The following is a 17,182-nucleotide window of genomic DNA, read 5'->3' as shown; positions in this document are numbered from 1 at the left end:
TAACTCGGATAACTATTTAGTTGACGTCACCTAAAATAGTAAAAGCGCGCCAAATAACGGTCATGCTAATCCTGGGGGTTGTTTTGCCAGAGAATGAATCTCAGTACCTGTTTACTCGTAGTTTCAAATTTAAGTGAAGTCAGCTAAAATAGTAGCTAAGGCTGCGCTCATGGAAAAAGGGGGGATGGGCAAATATTCATCAGAAAAATGGGGGGATGCACAATTTTCGGGAAGAAGCTACAAGCCTTGCTTAGGGGGGATCGTATTTTTTGCATGACTTTAAGGGGGGTGTTGAGAATAATTCTGGACAATTCAAATTTTCACCTGCCCCCCCCCCCCCCCCTCCTCTGTCATACATTATGAACGCAGCCTAACTTATCTAATTTAGGCGACGTCAACTATTCAACAGTTTGACTGAATGCACTCTATTCATCAGTTTGACTGAAAGCACTCTAATGACGGCTGCGAAGGAGAATAACAAATATTTAGCAATTATTCGCAGAAGGCGAAGTGAATATCGGGGAATATTTACCAAGACGCGAGTCTTCAAGCGGCGAGGTAAATATTCTCCATATTCACTGACTCTGAAGCGAATAATTGTTTTAGCATATACCAACTTGTGTACAGAGTAACTTATTCTTATATACAATAATGCAATAAAAACAAACAAACAGAAACTTTTAGTTTGCGAGACAAATTCACGCAAACTTTTAGGCCATACTTCGTTGCCTTTTTAGTATTGATAGGGATGGCATTTTTTTTTCATTTTTTCAATTTCCTCATCGGAAATTGTAGCAAAACGATTGCTGGCAGATGCCATTTTGTTGCCGATTCAATATTCCGAGATTCAGAGGTGAATATCGTACAATATTCACCTCCAATTAACCAATGAGCGCGCGCTTTCTTAGGAAGTACACAAGTTGGTATATGCTAAGAATTATCGTAGAATGATAAGTTATACACCGTAGTGAAAATAGTAACTGACGTTTCGGACGTTAGTAAAGGTATATACGTTAGTTAAGGTATATGCTAAGGGTCATCAGTTCACGAATTTGCTAGATGTGATCCTATTGGGGCACACATGTGTAGAACAATAGAAAACAATGACCTTTCCCCAACCCCGCCCCTAAACCTAACCAATCACTGAGGTGGGCTTCCTGTGCATACAATCTGCTACATACTGTATCACGGTAGCTAGGTGCAATGTCGTACTATCACAGCCACTGGAGAGATTTAGACGTGAGTATTTCATTCCTAGTCAAAAATACTTCCATAAATCCCAACATTTAGAGTTTCACATGATTGCAAATACAAGTATTGATCGAAGTTAATATCATCTCTTGAGGTGAATAAAAAAAATTAAACGTTGATAATCACATTGCCTAATTATAGCCTTGATCGAATGTGGGTAGATCGAATTAGAGTCATTTACCTCTCTTTTCACTGCTACGCGCTGATCGAGACAACAGTTGCAACAGGGGAATAGGGCAATACACTGCCGCCAATCAGAGAATATAAAGGAGCCGAGCAATTGACGAAAGTGTGTTGTCTCGATCAGCACGTAGCAACCTCCAAGAATGTACTTAATATTAGTTCTTTCGACTTTAATAGAAGTGAAAGTATTAAAGCAACTGTAATATTTTAAGCTTAAGCTTAAAAAAATAATTTTGATTTTCACTGAAATTATAACCAATCATAATGTCATGTTTTTAGATCAACAAGGGCGGATCCAGGGGGGCAAAGGGGGGCTGAAGGCCCCCCCCCCCCCCCTTCAGCAGAAAAAACACAAAACAAAAGTGAAGAATTAGATGCTTTTTATCGTTTTCCGTTGCATTGTGTTGACAGAAGGAGCTCAATTAGCCCCCCCCCCCCCCTAAACTCAATTAACCACCCCCTAAAATTTTGGCTGGATCCTCCCTTGATTAATCTGTATGCAATAAAATAGTTAAAGTAATAATATGTATGTAAGCTTATATCCAGTTATTTATTTGTGATCGTGATTGTGTTGAGTTATTCAGGCATGGAAGAAAGAAGGTCTCATCTTCTCTACTCCAAGTAATGAAGCAGCCAAGCTATATGATGGAGCTTTGACACAGGTGCATGGAATTAACTGCTATCGTATAGTCCAAGTCCCCTGCATTTGGACCAATTCACCAATTCATTTTTTGTTTGCATTGCTACGCGGCCACCCCAGACAAAAATTGCAATGTGCCTTTTGCAATAGACTGCCGTCAATCAAACACGTTGACGTCATTTACACACGTATATGATTCAAAAGGTGCCAAAACTTGTGGATTGTTTACAAGTATTATGAGCCACACTCACCAGGCCTATCCGGGCCGATCCAAACGCAGTGTAAATGACGTCAACGTGTTTGATTGACGGCAGTCTATTGCAAAGTGCATGTCGCGATTTTTGTCTGGGGTGGCTGCGTAGCAATGCAAATATAAAATGGTGGTAAAAAATATAACCATGAAATGCAACCAATATACAGCCAGCATGTATAGCTGGTTTTTATAATTATTAATACTGTTTTTAACAGATTGTGCAGTACTATACCGATGAGAGTTTGGGAGGTCTAGATAACACTATTCAAAATATCATTAAGGCTGATCCAAACTTTGGTAAGTCAATGTCCTACTCATATGGAGACAAGTTGTTTCCAACAAATTTTTCGGGAGCTCAACCACATTGCACTTGATTAGAATTTTCTGTTTTTTATTTTGGACAGCCAATACAATGACATTGATATCTCTCTTATAAATTGACAGCTGTTTTTTTTTAACTTTTCATGAATGAATATGATGACTGATTAGTGATGGGATACGTGTTAAAGAATGGTATGAAACTCATGTCTACCTACAGTGATGTTGATACCAACCCTGAACTGAAACAAGGCATAGATCATATGATGAGTATTGTTGCTAAGGGCAACATTACTGAACGCGAAAAACGACATGCGCTGGCTTTCAAGGAGTGGTCTGAAGGGTAAGTAATGTACCTAACTACTGTACAAGTAGACCAAGCATAATTTTTTGGATGCAAGAATATTCATATTAATATAGGTTTGTACCAGAAATCTGTGAAAAAAATTTGTATAAGGAGAAAAAGTTGGCTCACTTCCTAGGATTGAATGAAAAATACTAGCAGCCTTATATTTTTCAGAATAAAAGAATTACATTTAGGATTTCTATCACTCTCATCTAAAATACCATGCATGTCAACCAATCACAGTTCATCAATGAAAAATGTTATCTTTTTTAGAACTTTGTTATCTTTATAAAACTTCATCATTTTATTTTTATATATTCTTACTCTGATTGGTTAAGAACTGTGCTTTATGTAATGTTTAATAAACGAGCAGGAGTGTTTTATCGGGTATAAAACACGAGGCGCAGCCGAGTGGTTTTAGACCCGATAAACCACGATCTGCGAGATTATTGAACGGCTTAGAAAACTTATGATGTTTGTTCTCATTGTGTACCGATTTTTTTACGAAATGAACCAACTTTGATAGAGAAAATCCAAGTTAAAGTTTATGCAAATGAAGACGAATCTTTATCAGATATAAAATCACCTTCATGGTCATGATTTCTATTGTGTTTTCTTCATGAATTATTAATGAGTTTTCTAATAGTTAATAGTGCATGAGTTACTAATTCCAGCTGAGAATGCAACACCAAGTTTTCAAAGAAAATGTAAGAAAACAGCATTGAAGGATGGTTTTTCATTTCTTTCTACCAAATAAAACAGTGTCACTTTTTAAATGCTTTTTTAAACTCAGAAATACAGCAAAGGCATGCCTAATCTGGGAAGATATTTTAACAGACCATCCTACAGACATGTTTGCATTGAAGATGTGTTATGGCACCTACATATATATTGGCATGTATCCTCAGTTGAGAGATTCCGTGGCTAGAGTGTTCCCTGCATGGAAACCAGAACTTCCATTCTACTCGTAAGTTAGTCAAAGTTGAGCTCACCTTTATATTATCTTCTGTATACAGTACCATGTGACCAGAGATTATCTGCCAAAACAAAGGGCAGAAAAAGATCTTTAAGCATTAAAGCATGACTTAATACTAAATATTTGAATATTACAATCATATTAATATTTTTAAATTATATTTTTCTTACACCATCTCCTTCCCATTTTTTGATGTCTTACATTAATACTGAGTACTGATTATGGGCATCTAATGGACAGACTATGACAAACAGGGGTTGTAAATGGGGTAACTGGTTACCTCTTTTCCTCTAATTCTTGGTGAAACCTGGCTTTATGATAGTCACCCCCTTCTAAAATTCCTAGATCTGCCCCTGACATTTGAAGATGTTTCAAGGCATCAAGACCTTGTGTCATTTGAAGACTGACCCTAGAGTAGCAAATACAGAAGTTTTTTTAAAAACTCACTTTCTTTGCATAAAATTTCAATGAATTTTGCTATATAAGGTACTTGCATGGTATGTATGCATTTGGTCTGGAGGAAACTGGGTTCTACCATGATGCAGAGAAACATGCAATCAAGGTACGTACAGTTGTATCAAAGTATATAAGAGTTGGACTATGGATCTTGAAGTGAAAGAATGTCATGACACTGCAGTCTTATTATGTCTTGTTCTGCAGGGCCTTGAATTGAATCCACATGACTGCTGGGCAACTCATACGCGGGCTCACATATTTGAGACAACAGGAAGACAAGATGAAGGCATTGATTTTATGTGTAAAACAGAGAAAGACTGGACTGTAAGTACTTCATGTTTGTATAGGTTGATCTCCTGTACCACTCTCCTCTCCTCTTCTCCCTCACCCCCTTCTTGTTTCTAAGTGTGCAACCATTTTCATTCAAACAGGTTTAATAGAGATCACTAACTCTGATTCGACTATTGACTCCCACAAAGCTTCCTTTTATACTTAATTATTTCCATAATTATTCAGCCCAGACAACTAGGTATATTTCAAGATGTCTACGCCTTTAACTTCCAATAGTCAAAGTCAGTGTTTTTTGATTGATGGAAGACATACCCAGATGTCTAAACCTATATTGGCCGCCTAATAATAAGCATTATTCTAACACATTGCCAGTGTAAGATTTTTGTTTGATAATGTGTAAGTATTGACCAATGACTTGTCTGCACAGGTTGGTAAATCACTTGCAGGGCATAACTACTGGCACTTGTCATTGTATCACATTGAAAAGGTTGGTTTTTATAACTCTTTTCTCCTCCTTCCTCTCCCCCTCCCCCTCCGACGTCCTACTTGTCTTCCTTGTCTTCTATTTTTCTCCTTGTGTCATCATATTTTTGTCTAACACTGTTTTAGCGCTACTTAATTTTTGCGGGTTTTTTTCACTTTTGATGGAGAAATACTCAAAGCAGCCAGGCTTCTTCCATCGTTCTGTCACCAAAGCAATTATTAGACGCTCGGTCATGGGTCTCTGATTTTTGTCAAACTGTTGGAAATTTGAAGACTTGACGAAATAGATTCTGACGTACCACTTTAGCAATCAAAGAGGAAAGAATGGGCTTACGATATCGATATACTGAGTGCACGCGGATAAACCCTTCATTTCTATTCTTTGACGCCATAAGGGTGATTATGAGACTGCTTTGAGCTTGTTTGACAGTGAAGTTGGTCGGAGGGTTGGCACGAACACCATGTTTGAGATGCTTAATGCCTCGTCCTTACTGTACAGATTACAGATGGAAGGTGAGATTGTTTAGATAGTGTTAAAGAAATACTAACACGAGAGAAGTGTTAGTAGAAGTATAACACGTAGTGGAATGCTTCTCAACAGTTGTCGAGTGACGTTCTGCTAATAACCCCCAAGTATAGAGATCCCCGGGATAGAGATGATTCAACTGAAAGTGCGTGTTAATCCTGTGCACTCTCATAAAGCACGCGCTCCCAACACCTCAGAACACAAGATTCACAATGTAGAGAAATGCCAGCAAGAGAGTTATAGTTACGCTAGGGACTCGTACCCTGTGGTAGGGTCGTGATAGGGATCACCAAGGCATGTCTGGAACTCGGACCCTGTACTGCTTACAGAGATAGGATAGATCCAGTGGATAGTAAGTGGATTATTACTTGCTTGCCTTTAGGGGATGTTGCACGAGACGGTTTTTAATGCAACGTTGTTGCGTTAAAAGTTGCCTCGTGTAACCTGCCGCGTGCAGAAACACAAATTGATGACAACAAAGTTGTGAGTTTTGAAGGTTATTCAAAAACCTGCAACATAATTGCCGCAACAAAATATCGTTAATATCGTAACCTCAAGCCATTGATGTTACGCGAGAACACCTTGTTTTACTCATAAAGACATTCGTAGTTGACGGATTACAATGCTTTTGTGCTTAGTTGTATGCAACTGTTAAAAACGGTGCTTTTTAAAACGACCTGGAGAAAAACACTTGAGGAGAACTACCAAATGTTCCCTTTCTTGCGCAAGCTGCTCCCTTCTCTCTCACTACGGATCTCACCTAACTGTGGCCACACGCCAAAAATTTGTCTCACTACCACACCCTAATTTGTCTACTGACACGCCTACTTTTGTTACAGCAGTGCGTGTATTTACAGTGAATTTACAGTTTATTTTGAATTGTCGCCACAGTTCGGTGAGATCCGTAGTATGTGCTTCCCAAGGATACCTGGCTTCATTTTGATGTTGATCGTCGTTATTTTCCCTTGTCAGGTGTTAACGTGGGAGATAGATGGACAACACTGATGAATTACTGGCAGCCACATATTGAGGACCAGATTTGGGTAAGATAAATGACTAAACACGGTTGTGACACGGCAAGGGATACGCCAGACAAATCATATTGCTCGAGAGTTTACTCTCCATCCAATCGAATACCCAGAACACGGCATAAGCACGACACGGACAGGGTCACGCCAAGGTCACGACACTTTCAGACCAATCACATTGCGCGATAAAAAAAAGTCAGCCAATTAAAATACTAGAAAACATCACGGTCACGGCAAGGCACACATACGGCACTGTGCTTTTCACAGTCATGCGAAAACTGCTCTAGCATGTAATGAGGTCCATAACAGCAGTGTTTGTTGATTTAGCAAATTAAAGCGACAAATGTTGTATTTCTTTTGTTACATTTAACATGGGCAAATTCAATGCGAAGAAATGTTTAGTCCAAAGAATCAACCTTGTTTTAGCTTGCTGCTTGTTAAGTTCTGTTAACGATCTGTAGATATTCCAAGATGTTCATATGATGATGTGTACGCTGGGTGCCAAGCGTCAAGATTTAACCTTGAAACTACTGGAATCATTGAGGAACTACGTCAGGTGAGGAGACCGGCCGCATTAGATAATCAGCTATGATCTGTGTATAGTATGGTTAGGTAAATGACAAGATAGACTCAGAACTATATTCGATTCTTCCTCGTTTTTTCCTGACAGAGATGGAACTGGAACGAACTGTGAAGTGACACGTGAGGTTGGAGTACCGCTTTGTGAGGCATTCGAACTTGCAGATAAGGTAGTCAATAAACAACATCAATAAACCTCCCGTCCCTACCCTTACTAACGGCAATAAACGAATCTCCCGTCCCTACCCTTACTAACGGCAATAAACGAATCTCCCGTCCCTACCCCTAATAACGTCAATAAACGAATCTCCCGTCCCTACCCTTACTAACGTCAATAAACTAATCTCCCGTCCCTACCCTTACTAACGTCCCTACCCTTACTAACGTCAATAAACGAAAATCCCGTCCCTACCCTTACTAACGTCAATAAACGAATATCCCGTCCCTACCCTTACTAACGTCAATAACCGAATATCCCGTCCCTACCCTTACTAACGTCAATAAACGAATCTCCCGTCCCTACCCTTACTAACGTCAATAAACGAATATCCCGTCCCTACCCTTACTAACGTCAATAAACAAATATCCCGTCCCTACCCTTACTAACGTCAATAAACGAATATCCCGTCCCTACCCTTACTAACGTCAATAAACGAATATCCCGTCCCTACCCTTACTAACGTCAATAAACGAATATCCCGTCCCTACCCTTACTAACGTCAATATACGAATATCCCGTCCCTACCCCTAATAACGTCAATAACCGAATCTCGCGTCTAAGATCTTTGTTTATTTATTTCCAGGGTCATTTTGATCAGGCTGTCGAGCTACTCAAACCAATTCGATACAACATTGTGAAGCTTGGAGGAAGTAATGCACAAGTGAGTGTGTTCTAGGTTGATAATGAACAGCATCGCTTCATTCCCCACTTGGAACAGCGCTTAGCTTATCAACCCTCGACTGCAAAAACTGTACAATGCTCTCACATATTGAAACATGTTATTCAATAGACTCTGCATCGATTTCCTGGAGGAATTGTTCTGGGGGACAAAACAATAGGCCGTCTTTTCTTATGCAAAAAAAGTCCATTGTTTTGTCTCCCAGAACAGTTCCTGTCGGGACTCAGTGGAGTATCTATACATTGTGTTTTAGTTTTTGATATCATTAATGCATAGTATTAAATCGATTTGTTGTATTTAGCGTGATGTGTTCAACATCTTTCTCATCAACACTGCCATCATGTCACCTCGTCAAGATCATCAGAGATTCGCTAGGTAAATATGAAAAAAGATTGAAAAATACATCAATAAATCGATGTATCGATCTGATAGTCTATTCTACTGTACTAATAGTCAAATCCAACCAGTGGTCTATCAACAATGCTGCATTCTGATTGGTTGAGCTACAACTGGGCTATAATAGCACTCAAGAAGTTTGCTAAAGCTCGTGTTTCTCCTTCCACTTCTTTCGTGCTTACTTCACTCTCTGCGTGCTTTATTACTGAACGGAGCACGGAAAAAGCTGTTTTATTTGTTTTATTATATATTTACTAATTTCATTTCGGTATTGAATTTATTTACGCAAAAAGAAAGACGGTCGCAAAATCTAGCACCACTTCGCGCGCACGGATGGCGTCAGCACTGTGCTCCGTTCACTAATAAAGCACAGTTTTCGACCAATCAGCGAGCGCGTACTATCCTAACTATATAATAAATCCTATTAGTAGCGAAAAGTGCCGGCTTTGAAAACCAAAACATTAAATTTAACTTTAATTCAAAACTTGTTTGTATCTATATATTTGACCGACCTAGTTGGATTTGACTAAAATAATTTGGGTCTCATAAGCTATTGACTCATATCCCATTCGGGCTGGAGGACTAAATGCTAAATAATTTACTTGACTCTTTCTGATTCAGGAGACTTCTGTCTGAGCGTAAAGCCTTAAAAGAAAACTCCCCCTTGACAGAAAGACTGGTTGCCAAGGCGATGGCAAATCACTTGGACTAGATGACTTCCCTCATTCACAGCCGTGGTACTAAACTTATCACAATTTATTAAAAACTGAATCAATAAAATCACCAAAAAATCAATAAATGACAAGAAAATGTCAAACATTTAAACTTGATGGCCTCGCAAACTAACTGGCAGGGTATGAAGCTTTAAAAGGGGCAGGAACTACGTATTGAAACCCAAGCAGTGATTTGTCGAGAAGTGATTCGCGCGTTTTGACCTGAGTACGCCTGTGCAAGATGAACCGAAAAGGAATATGGGTAGAAATCATCTGAAGCGATCGAATCACTGTTGAATTTCTCGGCATAGAAGACGAACGACTCTATTCGTGGTACTTTAAAAAATCCTCATTATTACAGACTGCCGGTACGGATTACATTCCCAGCAGTTTATATATATATATATATATCTAGAAATATTACAGCGCCCGATGTTTTCCTCGAAGAGGGAATAGACAGAAATTAGGGGGGGGGGGGGGTTGGGTACTTATTTGTGCGCGAAGACTGGGAAATGCTGGCCTCTTTGGATAGACATGCAAGAGTCGAAACAGTAGCATAAAAACAGAAATTATAGCCACATGTACATCTAAAGAGAAAATACAGAGAATCAAATTATCAGTGTCAAATTAAAGATAATATGCATGGATATGGTGGAATTCGAACCCAACGACATAAATTTTAAATTAAAAAAAAATGATTCCACTGTGCCATACCCCCGAGACATCCGCAGAGCTGAGGCGTCGTATGGACTTCGGACCTGACGGCGATTAAATCCTTCTGCCCTTGGGTGTACGAATTACGCAAGAAAATGTTCTAGCCGAAGCATCAGGGGAGAGACTAGCCGGCCCCCAGACCATATCGGCTAACCCCTTGCATCTCTGCCACGCACGGAATCGGTTGAAAAATCTATGTTAAAAAGTCTAGTCTTTTCGGTGCATTGTTTTCACGGCTATTGTTATGCTGATTAACCTGGAACCGTGGTCCAGTGGAAAAAACGTGGGCTTCTATGACACTGAGCCAAGTCCAGTTGAGCGAAGTTAGTACCTGGATGGGTGACCTGGAACTTATGCCTACTTAAATTTTTTTGCAAGATTTGTTTTTAAATCAGTAATTAAATTAGTAATTAGTAATTAAATCCGTGCCCAGTTGCGTGGATTTTTCGTATTTAGTCCTCAGTGTTATGTTCATGCCGAGGACAGACAAACAGGTTGAGCCTAGAGCTAGCCTTGATCACGTGGTATAAAACGTGTTGGACTTTGTTTCGCCACCAAGAAGTTCGGACATTGTTCTCGGATTTGTGTACGAATGTACTGACTTAAACACATTATTTACTCGGTTTGTTTAGTTAGCTCTCTAAATACGAGCAAAATATCATTTCTCTAACTTGATTGAAGCTTACACAATCCAACACATTGGGCTAGCGCTCATAAGGTGAATTGAAGTCTATTGAGTAATACTTTAAGCCAAGTAGAATTCGTTTGGATATGGATATAAATGTCTATTTAAGGTGCATTAAAATATTTTTTTCTGAGGTAGTTTCCGCAGGTTCTACGTGTTCCGACGCTCCGCGGTCCGATAATCCACTGTTACTATGCAAAACAGCCAGAAGTGTTAACCTCGTCCCCATCGTCCTCTCGGCCGACTCCTATTCAATATTGTGGTCGTCGGAGTAAAGAGGTCGTATGAGGGTTTTTCTACACGAACACAAGTATGTCTTCGTACATGCACACTCACTGGAGGGATTTAGATGTAAGTATATTAAATACTAGTACTGTTTGAATAACGAGATGCCTTGCTAACAACCCGTGTTATCAGGTAAGTTATCAAAATTTTATTTTAGTTTCGTGCACTAAATATTGCGTGCACTAGTGGATTTAATACAGTCAAACCAGCTCATGCGTTCCTATCAAGGTTGCTTTGAAGTTAGCACTGAATTGCATTGAAGCTTGCTTCAAAAACGTCAGAACATCGTGCTTTCAGACTCTTGTATCTTAAAACACACTTTACAATCGATACCGTTTGTCCAAAGCGATTCAATAAAATTTACATGAATGAATTAGGTATATTTCTAGATGAATGCATGCATACATTTTCATATATTTTAATAAATATGTTTTTCTTGAATAAAAACCGTGGTAATCGTTTGTTTTTCACGTGGTATTTAAAACAATATGTCCCTAGCACCCATGCTGATTCAATGGTTAGACGTCAACAAAGCATTGTTGCAAAAAAACTTGTGGGGGGAGGGGGTGGGGAGACTCAGGTTCCCTTTGGAGTATATTAGGGCTAAATGTGTTTATCATTTAATTCTGAAAGGACCTGCGTGATAAGGGGAAAAAAGACCATGCCTGATATTAGACCATATTATCAGCACTGCTCATCTGCTCGTGCTGGGTACGATAGAGTTTAGAGAGAGTTTTATAAAGCCTTTCTTTGCAGAATTAAATGATAAACAACTTATCATTTGGCTAAGCATCTGATACGGCTTTGCAATTTTACTCGCCACCTGTATTTTGGCTTGCCTAAAGGCTTGTCAAAATACTCCTTGACTTGTAAAAATACACAGCCCTATCAGATGCTTACCCAACTGATAACTTCTATATATTCATGTTTAAGGCATGGAAGAAGGAAGGTCTGATCTTCTCTACGACCAGTAATGAAGCAGTCAAGCTATTTGATGCAGCTCTTACCCAGGTAGGCAGCACACAGTATGGCATGCTAGTTTTGAACAAATAAGATGAATGTGTTGTAATGGGTTTTAATTTAGATTTATTCAGAATGCTTGATTCTCTCTCATCCTAGCTAGTTGTTCCATGCATATATATCATATTACTTGATCTCGGCATTATCATTCACATGGTGTATTTCACATGTTAACTTTTATATTGTTCTATCAAGTTTTAAGGAGTAGTTTGTTCAATTTACATTTTTTCAATAATAGACCATTTCACAGATCCCGCTGGCTCAACCTGAAATATATTCCTTAGAAATTGCCTACAACCTTTCAAATTATTAAGTGTTTCAATTGTTTGTGGAAGTGTAAATAATTCCTTTAATTACTGTGGACTGTAGTCAAATTCTAAAGAATAATTACATGCTGACGAGGCTGAGGTTGAGTAACGGGATCCGTGAAATGACCTATAGGAACAACATAGTAACCCCACATAAGCAAAAGGCAACAGTTGCCATAGTATAGAGGCTTATAGTTTATTTATTAATGTGGGTAAATGTTTGTATGTCTTTTATCAGTACACTGGTTGGTATGAAGAGCCTAGTGTTGGTGGCCTTGAAAAGTCTCTCACTGATCTCCTTGCCGCAGACCCTAACTTTGGTAAGTGTTTGTGTTAGCAAGTATTCATTTAGTGATATTATCACCAACTGTCATGTACATATTGACACACAAAGTCATTATTATCACATTTGTTACAAAATATTAATGTATTCCAGTGAAAAAATCCCATTTATGAGCTTCCTGGGGTTAAAGGAAAGGATAAATTCTTTGAAAATTAAAATGTCAGAGAGTGACAAATCACTGTTGCTGTAATATACTGGGCTTGGGCTGTGGGTAAACTAGGTTCAACCTATGGGTTACCTGTGGTATTACTGATTGGTCCAACCAAAATTATTATTTTATGGTCTTCTAGATGGGGTACATTTGACTTAATGAACTGTTGACTCATTTATAGTTCTTTGGGTGGAATTATCTTTGGTGCTATAGTCTATTATCTTGCACTTTTGACATCATTAATCTCGTTTCCATAGTGATGGGTCATGTCATGAGTAACGGTATTGAACTAATTTCATCCACATCTGATGTGGACACCAACCCTCAGCTAAAACAAGGTATGAACACCTTGACAAGTCTTGCTGCAAAGGGCAACATCACTGACCGTGAGAGACTGCATGTTCAGGCTGTCAAAGAATGGGCTGATGGGTAGGTAGAAACTGGTTTCCTGGCAACGCAAGCACAACAAGGCACACACATTACAATGGCAAAGATCAAAATTTACAGCAGTTCATTTATAGAAAAAGTATTATTATTTAGTACATGTATGCCTTAGTTTTGCCTTATGATTTGAAAACGAGCCAAGCTAGTATGTGTAAGCCATATGCGGGCTCACTTTTGGCATAAAGGTTAAAATACGGTTGTTAGTGGTTTGTTGTGCGTTTTGATTTCATTTGTCTTTTCACTTCCTCTTGATGATCGATAAATGAACCCAAAGCTAGTGATCTATTCGTTAATAAATAAACATAGAAGATACAAAACGTGTCAAAATCTATGTATTCAAGTTGCTGTCATTAGACATAATTGCTCTTGTTTGTACCGCGATTTCCGACAGGAACACTATTAAAGCTGCTTTACTGTGGGAAGACATTCTTACAGATCATCCAACCGACATGTTCGCCTTAAAGATGGCACACGATACGTATTTTTATCTTGGTTTACAACCACAAATGAGAGACTCCATCGCTCGTGTCTTTCCCAGCTGGAAGTCTAACTTGCCTCTTTACTCGTTAGTATGGTTAAAGTGTAGTGACTTTTATCAGGTCATACTTATTTGTTTGCGCGCTGGTTAAGCACTGTATCTTCTAAATGAAGAATTCAATAGTAATGCTCAGTGATGATCTGGATGATCACTCGCAGACCCGTTTTTACGCGTTCTTTTTCTATACTATCTATAGAATAAATGGCCTTGCAACGTTACACCGATTTCAAGCATTACATAACCCATATAGTTTTCATTTCCCCTGACTTGACTCTTCCATCTTTACACTGGAGCTGACTATGTTTACATGTCTTGTTTTGATGTTAGATATCTTCATGGTATGTACGCATTTGGATTGGTTGAGACTAACATGTACGCGGATGCCGAGAAACATGCTCTACAGGTCAGTACTCATCCCTAGTTTATTACACAAACCCACCAAAGTGAAGACCATGATAATGGGGACCAAATGGGGCCCGCGTTTGAACAATCGCGTGATTCATGTGTTTCATGCTTCAGTCTCATGCAACTGAGCGGTAAATTTCGTTTCAGCCAATCACAGCGCATTTAGCTGTTTTGCCGCCGGCCCTCATTCCCATTCTACTATGCTGTAACCCCCCATCTTTTGCGCATTTTTATGTTTTCTTTTCGCTAAAATACACTTATTTTAATAAAGTTAGTCACCTGAAAAGCTACACAGCTGAGACCGACAATGATTATGGGTAGATTCATTTTACACGTTCAACCGCTTGATAACTGTTCATGGACTTGCGAATCTTTTACCGGTTATAGTCTCACCTCTTCCAAGCATCATCGAGCTGCAGTTTGCATTAAAAAAGCTTTGTATATATATGCTTTTTTGATATGAAAAGTTTCCCATGATGCTCAGTGATCTCAGCTTTCTAGGTTTTTGGTGACTAACTTTATTGAATTAAGTGTATAATATGCGTGTCTACAAGAAGCAGAAATATGGAAAGAAAGAAAAAAAACAATTTCGGTTAATGCTAAGGGCCGGTCATTTTGTCCACTTATGCTCTGAGCGCCACGTTCACCGTTCAGCTAGTCACTTCCACGGATTTTTTACCTCTATCATTATCTAGCCTATTCAGCAGGGTTTTCCGTATTGAAAAGCATTTTTGTTCATCTTTAGGGTCTTCAGCTAAATCCTCGTGACTGCTGGTCAACTCATGCACAGGCTCATGTGCTTGAGATGATGGGACGTCAGACCGAAGGGATTTCATTTTTGAGTACAACAATGGACAACTGGACAGTAAGCTGAGAGAACAAAACCCTTGTACCACTCTATAGATCTCTTTAGCATGGGCGTAATGTCCATTCCCATTAGAATAAGTTTCTTTGCTTCAGTTTTATCCATATTCATGAGTGTGTTCTCGTGCGTTGCCCTAAGAGAAGGAATGATACGAACAGTTTTCTTTCTTTTCTCCTAGAAAGGTGCCATGCTTGCCTGTCACAACTTTTGGCACTGGGCGATTTACCACATCGAAAAGGTAACCTCCCCGTGCTTTTCCGTTTGGGCTCCAGCCAGTCTCGTACTAATCTATTTTGTTTCGTACGAAGGGAGAATATGAAGCTGCTCTTGGGGTGTTCGACAGTCAAGTTGGTCAGCGAGTAAAATCAGGTGCCATGCTCGACATGGTAGATGCGTCTTCCCTACTTTACAGACTGGAAATGGAAGGTATAATTTTTATCTTGGCTATTTATCCCATGCCGTAAATGAAAATGAACACGTGGTTTTCCTCAAAGCTGCTTTGATATTTTAGGCGTTGATGTGGGAAACCGCTGGAATGAGCTTTACGGGATTTGGGACTCACACGCTCACGATCACATCTTGGTAAGGCACTTAAGATAGCACACCTTATTCATATTCATGGTGGTTTTTCTAGTAATATTGTCTGTTCTTCCTCTGGCAGGTATTCAATGACGTTCACATGTTGATGTGTACGCTTGGCGCCAAACACGAAGCCAAGACCAATGAGCTTATGGACTCTCTGAGGGATTATATCAGGTACGCATGCGCGTTGCGTCATCACGGTTTCCTTTGTTAATACCACCAACATGGCCTCCCTTTCTTTGTCTCTTGATTCTCTTAGTGGGGAATAATTGCAATCAATCAATATCCATCAATTATCTTTGTAACTTAAATATTTTTTTCCACTTTAGAAACGGCAGCGGTACGAACTGTGAGGTTACTCGTGAAGTTGGTTTGGCGCTGTGTGAAGCATTTCAATTGGTAGACCAGGTACGCCATGCACTCGTTCGCAGCCCCTTTCGTCTTTCATGGTTGTGAGAGAGTGGTACAGCATGTTCATAACTGTTTGATACTGTTTGATATTCAAAATCTGTGTTTTAATTTGATTACACAGAAAAAATACGATCAAGCTGTGAACTTACTCAAGCCTGTTCGATACAAGATTGTGAAGATTGGTGGAAGTAACGCACAGGTGGGCCTCACTAAACTGACCATTAGAAAAAAAATCTACCACCACTACAATCATTCCGGGGGTGCTATAAATAATAATGAAGCAGCTTTACTTACATCATCGCATTATCATGACACCACAAACTACACTATCCTTACATAAAGCTATCTATATATATTTTTAAATTGTTAAGCTTTGGCTGTCGTATCACATGCAGCGTGGGACAATCACACTCCAATATAGTTCTGGATGTTACACGTGGCGTAACCTCCCAAGTGCATATTTTCATAGTAGTCAGCCAATCAGAGAGCTCGTTTTATCATGACTTTTTTATATAATATGAGGATGTGTTTTTGATAATAGAGAGACCTGTTTAACTTGTTTTTGATCCACGCTGCGCTGTTGTCATCAACTAAAGAAAACAGGATATTTGCAAGGTAGGATGACGTCATTCATAAATCAATCAGTGTTCATATGCCATACTATCAGGATATTAAATCTATTTCCTTCACAGGAGACTTTTGGCTGAGCGAAAAGCCTTGAAGGAGAACGCACCCATGACCGACCGACTGATGGCTAAAGCCATGGCACAACACGTGGAGGAACACTAAATCAAGATTATTTTCTGCTCGTTGTTCAAAGACGCCGTTCATAGTAATAGGTATTCTTAGCCAGCTCCTGACCACCTCCATGTTTGTCCCTCGAACTACGAAAGAGGCCTCGCCTCTCACAAGACGCGGGGACTTCTTCCCAAAAACTCAAGAGTCTTATATTGAACACATACCCTAATCATATGTAACAAATTAATTAGTATATAACGCAATAAAACCAACCTGTCCTAGAAAAGCAACAAGGACTCTTCCCCTTGCCAGTTCAGCGCAATGCAATACTGAACGTTTCTGTGCACCATATAAT

The 17,182-nt window shown here is 39.3% G+C and overlaps 2 protein-coding genes across 3 annotated transcripts; both read left to right on the top strand.

Annotated features, from left to right (window-relative positions):
- The first annotated feature begins 1,160 nt into the window (after nt 1-1,160).
- Nucleotides 1,161-9,453, top strand: LOC116298811 (tetratricopeptide repeat protein 38). The gene is made up of 15 exons (XM_031707371.1): nt 1,161-1,239; nt 2,019-2,096; nt 2,543-2,624; nt 2,817-2,988; nt 3,785-3,958; nt 4,454-4,529; nt 4,628-4,747; nt 5,142-5,201; nt 5,593-5,710; nt 6,696-6,766; nt 7,213-7,307; nt 7,422-7,500; nt 8,134-8,211; nt 8,531-8,604; nt 9,247-9,453. Exons 1-15 carry the CDS (start codon nt 1,204-1,206, stop codon nt 9,335-9,337), a joined length of 1,404 nt encoding a protein of 467 aa, XP_031563231.1. The 5' UTR covers nt 1,161-1,203; the 3' UTR covers nt 9,338-9,453.
- A 1,528-nt stretch (nt 9,454-10,981) lies between these two features.
- On the top strand, nt 10,982-17,113 carry LOC116298801 (tetratricopeptide repeat protein 38). Of its 2 annotated transcripts, XM_031707355.2 has the most exons (15): nt 10,982-11,088; nt 11,956-12,033; nt 12,589-12,670; nt 13,102-13,273; nt 13,680-13,853; nt 14,154-14,229; nt 14,977-15,096; nt 15,275-15,334; nt 15,405-15,522; nt 15,608-15,678; nt 15,758-15,852; nt 16,008-16,086; nt 16,211-16,288; nt 16,631-16,704; nt 16,782-17,113. In XM_031707355.2, exons 1-15 carry the CDS (start codon nt 11,050-11,052, stop codon nt 16,876-16,878), a joined length of 1,413 nt encoding a protein of 470 aa, XP_031563215.1. In that variant the 5' UTR covers nt 10,982-11,049; the 3' UTR covers nt 16,879-17,113. The 2 variants fall into 2 exon arrangements, with proteins under 2 accessions (XP_031563215.1, XP_031563216.1); XM_031707356.2 differs by lacking the exon at nt 13,680-13,853.
- The last annotated feature ends 69 nt before the right edge of the window (nt 17,114-17,182 follow it).

This window comes from Actinia tenebrosa, unplaced genomic scaffold (assembly GCF_029948245.1).
Source record: "Actinia tenebrosa isolate PJP-AT-01 unplaced genomic scaffold, QUT_ActTen_1.0 PGA_scaffold13__45_contigs__length_12533684, whole genome shotgun sequence".
Classification (NCBI taxonomy): domain Eukaryota; kingdom Metazoa; phylum Cnidaria; class Anthozoa; order Actiniaria; family Actiniidae; genus Actinia; species Actinia tenebrosa.
The sequence above is the reverse complement of the archived record's forward strand: the minus strand, read 5'-3'. Positions and strand labels throughout refer to the sequence as shown.